The following is a 7,035-nucleotide window of genomic DNA, read 5'->3' as shown; positions in this document are numbered from 1 at the left end:
CCTTTTACAGCAAGGTAAAGGCCATAATTAAACCTCTAGAGGGTAGGAAAGTAAAACGTATAAAATAGACAGACAACTTATTGCCTTCAGTAGTAATAGCATACAGTTCCAATAAGTGGTGCAGTACAGTTAACCTATTTTCTAGTCGCCACCTATCCGTTCCGTTGTGCGAAATACACGCAAGAGCCCAACGATAAGTGTCCTAATACTAGGAGTCCCTGCCACTACAATTACTGATATGAAAGTGACACCTGTTCATTTATTTATGCAGGCCAAAGGACAGCCATGGGTTGTTATCGGAGATGAAAATTACGGCGAAGGCTCTTCTCGGGAACACGCGGCATTGGAGCCCCGTCATCTTGGAGGACGTGCTGTCATCGTAAAGAGCTTTGCTCGAATTCACGAAACTAATTTGAAAAAACAGGGTCTCCTGCCTCTTACATTTGCTGATCCCTCCGACTACGACAAAATTAAATCAGACGATAAAATTTCCATTGTTGGACTTAATGGTAAGTTCGTCATATATATAGGGCAATAAAACCACAACATTAACCTCCTTTTTTGATTTGAAAAGGGGTTGGGCGGCAATCTGGCACTAAAGCGAGCACTAAGGTGCTTTTGCTATGTATAGCCTATAACATGAGCTGCAGATCGCTTTGTCATTGTAACCTATCTTTCCTAAGTAAAGCGCAGAGTTAACAACACCTTATTTTAATGAAGCAAAGTAAAATTAAATCATATCAATAGGCAAATACAAAAGACTTGCCACAAGTGAAAGAAGGAAAGTACATGAAACCCGAAAGGTTCGTGTTTTTTTGTTGTACTAGATTTTCGTTCATCTTTCAAATTTAGGGCACACTTGTTTAAAGCTGTTTAAAATGAAAGAGTCTAGCGCTAACTCACCTTTTAATAATGTCTATGATATCTGAATAGGTTTCGCTCCTGGCAAGCCGTTGGAGTGCCACGTCAAGCATAAAGATGGCAAGGTTGACAAGATTATGCTGAACCACAGTTTCAATGAGGGCCAGATTGCTTGGTTCAAGGCTGGCTCAGCTCTTAATCGCATGAAGGAGCTGAGTGCTTGACTGTACAACTCGAACAAAATCAGCTTCGAGTAGGAACAAATTGAAGGCTACAACAAATTAATTCTACTAATGTAAAGTGACTAATTTATTCTATATATAACGGTGAACCATCAGTCAATGACAATGATAATTATGCTGTAACCTCAAACCACAAATTACATTACACAGCAATAGACGGTGCGCCGATTACCAACCGAATGTGTTTACTTAGAGGTACGTGCAGAATGCGAAATCGTAGTAGGTAAGTACTTTCATTTCGTAGATGAAGTTGGGCAATTATTGTATGTGGTGTATGAGGAGCTGAACTATGAACGACCAACATGTGATATGGGAACACGAGGTGACGAATAGAGAAAAATCACCTCGAATCATTTCGGCTGAGTACTAGATCAGCATATGTTTTACACATCTTATACAGAGAAAGCGGAAAAAAGGCACGAAAGGGAAATAGTGTGAAATAATGCTGGGTGTATACGACTACTTTCAGAGATAAATATTCGGTGAATCAATAAAGCATTGAGCCAAAACATCAATTTTGTCTAGTCCATGTCTGACTGCCCATCTGTGTAAACTCAAAAAAGATGCCATATATATTTTTTTCTACTATATATTTAGTAAATATTTGATTGGCTAGAAAAATTTTACGTCAAAGTGTATTTCTATTTGTATATATATCGGCTTTCGATAACCTCACGAATCAGTTCTCTGCTTTTTGGTCAAAGATTTCCATAAGTTTTAGATTTGGTCATCTGACTTGGTATGTTAATTGATCAATATAAATGATTTTGTCACACGAACTATTTTATCCAATCGATTAGGCACCGAGCCAAACTTTATTATTTTTTTCCGACCTGATATACGTTATTACAAGAACGTCATTTCGATAAGACCCAAAAAAAGCAAAATGACACAAAATGTAGGCCATTTCATACATTGAAACAAAGAGATCAGGTTTTGGTAACACAGTCTGTTACCCGTTAAGTTAATCTAGAATTTTTATTTTAATAACACTATTTGGATGTATTTTTCAAGTTTCCATTATAAACTTAAAATGAAGATTCGAAAAATACATTGAAATCAAAATATCTTCTAAAATTAATTTTGCAAGTGCAGGTTGTTTCTTGCAAATAATCATTTATTATGATACGGCTTGGCAGTTGTTGGCAAACTGTTGGCAAAAAAACAAAAATGCTTTATAGCAAACTCTACGACAAAAGATTTTGTTTCATCTTTCTTATAACTGATTAAATTTACTAAAATTCCTATGAGCATAAGCATATCGCACTGAAATTGAATGGACTCACGGTCAAGTGAAAATACAAGTTGTTAGCAAGTATCTGCCGCATCTGCTGGCGATGCTTTAGCTAACCATTGCTTTAAGTAGCATCTTCGGTACCGACTTAATTCTCTCTATTATTAAATTGGGGATCGAAACCCATCTCATTGGCTTGAAAACGTTCACTGATGTTTTACAGAATACAAAGTATTTTAACCAAAAGTAGATTTTAGGACAAATAAAACAAGTAAACATTTTTACTGCCGCTAACGGTTCGGGTTTGGTCAAAAGAAGCGAATACGTCTCTAGCGAAATTGCCTTTGTAAATACATTTCGAGATGGTTATGATCAAATGGAGAATAAAGTTGTTAGAAAACTAGAATAACCCTTAGCCAATTATATATTCAGCTGGTACATCAACTGCTGTCGGTGCCTCGCAATCTGCTTTAGAGGTGGCGTTTGACTTTTCCTTCGTACCTTTATTTTACTTGCTATTTCAACATTATATGTTGTTTTCCACTTTACAGACAACTTATATAATGCGTTTTTACAACTATAGCCAGAGTGAATTTCTCACTCCTTTGACTTTTAGGCTAATTTAACATATGGGCTACATTATCATTTGCATTGTCGAATAGAGTGGTTCTAGAATCAGTTTCTTCTTGGTTGGAGATAATAGTCTTGACAAGTGCAATTAGTTTCAACAAGATAAACGTAACATAATGTAAAGCTCTTGACGAAAACAATAGGTATTGATAATGATGTCAACCGTAGTCATACAATGAAGCAAAAATATTAAAATTTATACCTTTCGGTGCATGACACTAATTTTTTAGTAAAAGACGCGTCGATATTGCTCCATTTGCCATGTTGTTAACTAAGTTATGCCATGCCTGGTCTTAGGCCTAACCTGATAAAAATTCGGGTATGTCGTTATAATGTTCCACTCCTGATTCGTAACTAGTAAATTAGAGAGGTACTAACCGAGGGTGAGTAACCACTTGTCCATCTTGTTTGTCCTAGTTTTATAAGGTTAAATAGAGGAACGTAAATCGTGAAATGAATATTTAAAAACAAAGTTGAACACTCAGTGAAATAGCTATTCTTGTTTTGGTCTGTATGTCTGCACATAAGTATCAATATTAAAGAGTCTAAAAATAGTTCTATATCCTTTATTTACCCGTGGAGGGCTAAGTCAATGAGCTTTCTCTCTTAATAGGTCTACAACTCCCACAACAAAATAAAGATATTTGTTCTGTTTGAAGGCTCATTTGCGAGTCTAATGGTACCTGCAACCCTTAATAGGGACCCTCATTTGTATTGACAAAAATAAAAAAGCTTTTATCGCTTTAAAATTAGTTCTTTTCGACTTTTAAAGCAAAAAACTTATCTTCCTCAAAGTATCTATTACAGTAGATGGAACTTTTTCTGATGGGGACCTTGAGAAATTGTTCCTTCTCGACGTAGATTACTGCCAGCAGAATCATTTGTTTTGTTTTTAAAAATTCAAAGCATTATTGATACTCCGTGGTATGGTAGAGGCAGAATTAGCTTCCATTTTAGCTAACGCTTTGAATGGTTAACGTCTAAAGAGTAGCTTTCAGTGGCTGTTTCATTACGCGGAAGTCTATGGAAGACCGAAAAGACACTCGCAGTCGAGATTTCCCTGTCGATATTTACTAAATTGTCTGTGTCGGTACTGTGAAGTGCTTTAAATGTCGTGCCGTCAAGCATTGTATCATGCTGCTGGATTGTCAGCACTTGAATCATTTTTTAGCTGGGCTTTGAACTTAAACAGTTTCGTGTATCCCTATGGTCAGCAAGCAGATAGCCTCACTGAATCCGTATCGTTATTACAAGAAGTACTTTACGTCACGACTCGTGTAGAGCGGGACGTTTTGCTCCGTGATCATACAAAACCATTAAAATGTCAAATATGCTTTTTGAATGTTGTGACATTCTTTCATAGCGGCTGCGTGGCTTACTTGTACATATGCTTATCAAGATTAATTGAGGGAGAGTATGATTTATCAGGCTCGTAACTGTTGAATTCGTCAGGCTTAAATGCTCATAGATTTGGTTCCCGAACAACTTAGGGCGAAGACACAGCTTACTTTCACATACAAACAATTGACTAACGGGTAAAAAAGGATGCTTATGTTTTTCCACGACTGTACGTGCTTTTAGTACTAGAGCTTGTTGTACTATTAAGAACAAACATGTGTTCAATTAAGCTCGTTAACGTACGATTGACTACTATTAAGATGTACGCCATGCTAGGCGCGTCACAATTGTATTCCGGTATTCCTCTTAGTTGATTTATTTTAAAATTTTCTAAAGTTTCATTTTTTCTTATCCGGCGTATAATCTTCTTTGAACTGATAGTTATACTGTCGGACACGTTCAGCTTTCTCCGATTCACTCAGCTGAATGCGTGACAGTTGATGATGCAGGGCCTCAATTTTCTTGTGAGTATCAGAGATTAACAGAGCCAAATCTTCTGTGGTTAGCTTTTTGGGTTCTGAAAACGACTTGCCTTCTGGCAAAATCGCATTGACTTCTTTGATAAGTTGCTTCTTGCCGTCCTCGATGGCTAAACCAAAATTCTGGGTAAGTTGGGCTTTTTCAAGAGATTTAGCAGCTATGTCCGAGGCATAATCAAGCTTTAGTTGTAATGTTATTAGAACTCGTTCGGCTTCATCAAGATACTTGTTGTTCATTGTAACAGGGTTGTGACGGCCTCTGCGGACAACATCTCGCAGTCTGCGTAGGGCTTTGTCGGCCTCGGCCCTCCTAAAATGGGCCAACTGTAATGCAGAACTTTGGCTTGCCTTGGCATCGTTAACTGCTTTTGATAGGTGATGATCGTCGCTGCAAATCGACTCTCCAAGGGCACACATTAACTTCGTAGCGTAGTCATCTAATTTCCCAGCTGCGGTTTTCAGATCACAGGTTGCTTCATAGTTAGTGCGTTCGGCAATTTCTATGGCATCGCGAAGTGCTTCTTTAAGGGCGAAGTTCTGTTCTTCTTTCAGAGAGAACTTGGTTTCGTTAACCGGATTATCGTGATCGATTGATTCAAAATCCACTACATTTGTCGAATCAGACTCTACAGTTTCCTGTAATATACGATTTAGTATCGCATAGCCAAGAGCGCTAGCAACTGCGGCTGTCACTCCAAAAATTATTTTCTTTAAAGACCCGTTTGCATTCCCATTATCATGTTTTCGATTGCTCTGGGTTCGCATGGGGACTCCTCGCCCAGGTAAAGCGTAGGACTGGACTTTCACCGACATCCAAAGGTTTCTCAAGATTGTGCGTTGCAGCATTTCGCACAATTATACACTCTGGTGGTTTTGGAGTGTTGGCATTAGCTGTTCGTTACACAATGCAAATATACCATATGTCATACGCTTCTACGGCGGCTTGCCTTCCTGCAGACGATCGGGAATTTGTAAAGTTCTAATTGGCAGTTGACATAGGTCTCGATCAGCTGTGAAATATTAGGCTAGGAACTGTTCTCATACGTGGTAGAACCCCAGTTATCAAAGACAGCTGCCCTTTGCTGCTGAAACTCGTAGGTTACCTGCAATGTTTACCCGTGCCATTTTTAACATTTAAGTCGCGCGTATATACCCAGTAGTATGGGCAAAACAGATACGACAATACCTCGTTTTCTCTATTGCCTTTTCAATGTTTTTTGCTGTTTGCCTCGACCCCCTTTCTGCTGGTCTCGTTTTTGGTCCCGGTTCCATTGAAATAGAATTGACTACACTAGCTAAATTATAATAACAACAAACATTTACAGCTAACTTCTGCAGTTAAATAAGCTTGCTCCCCCTGTGAGGTCCTTTGTTGCAGGTCAGATGAGGTTCTGATGGGTCGCATTTCGCAAAGCGCTACTTGAGTATGTCAACAAAAGCTGTGTTGTTAAATTTGAAAAAAGTAAATTATAATTATAATTCAGGCCAAAAGCTTCTTAGCAGGAATTCCGGCAAAAAACTTCTTAGCGGACAAGTGAAGGATGTAGATCGAGCGGTTTATCGATCGCGAAATACATATTAAACATTACGTTATTATATGAATGTATATTCAGGCCACTTTGAATGTATATGGATTACGTGCGCATGTGTGTCTTCGCGGGCTGAGTTGTGTGCTCTTTACCGTCTACTACATAGTCAAATATTTTGTTCCACGTACGCGGGATGCGCAAGTAGCACAAACAGTACGATTCTGTAATCAGTGTACATCCCGGTTGTGGTCCTGCGCTCCCTGTTGTGGAAATTGCACAGAAATTGAAAGCGAACAATGCTGTATAGGCAGACTTGTAAGTAATCGATACTGATGAGGCGTCATTATCAAAATTGACCGACACATTAGTTAGTCTGATTAGAAATTTATTAGTAGCATTATTTAATTATGTAACTTATTATTTTAATTTCGTATGTAAAAATGTTGGAACACCGCGAGAACTACTAAAAGTTTGGTGGCTTTCTATGGGATGTTCCACTTCGAACTGTGCTATTTACAGGCGTCAGTGGGTATTAAATGTTTTGATTAATGTGTACGGTTAGACAACAATACCTAGTACGCCGGTGATGTACCCCAGTAGTTGGGGGATCTTTTAAGCTTGTCTAATGAATTGGCGATTATTGTATGTTCTTGGTATTTGCG

General features: G+C 38.3%; 1 protein-coding gene across 1 annotated transcript in view; it reads left to right on the top strand.

The window, feature by feature from the left end:
• Positions 1 to 1,618, top strand: part of LOC111266626 (aconitate hydratase, mitochondrial) — a 6,054-nt gene extending 4,436 nt beyond the window's left edge. Inside the window, exons 6-7 of the mRNA XM_022844263.2 lie at positions 272 to 509; positions 934 to 1,618. Of these exons, the coding sequence (XP_022699998.1) occupies positions 272 to 509; positions 934 to 1,085 (390 nt within the window). The 3' untranslated portion in view covers positions 1,086 to 1,618. The remainder of the gene's footprint in view (positions 1 to 271; positions 510 to 933) is intronic.
• The last annotated feature ends 5,417 nt before the right edge of the window (positions 1,619 to 7,035 follow it).

This window comes from Varroa jacobsoni, unplaced genomic scaffold (assembly GCF_002532875.2).
Source record: "Varroa jacobsoni isolate VJ856 unplaced genomic scaffold, vjacob_1.0 scaffold_1104, whole genome shotgun sequence".
In the NCBI taxonomy this organism is placed as follows: domain Eukaryota; kingdom Metazoa; phylum Arthropoda; class Arachnida; order Mesostigmata; family Varroidae; genus Varroa; species Varroa jacobsoni.
Note: the sequence above shows the minus strand (reverse complement) of the source record. Positions and strands in the feature narration are given on the sequence as shown.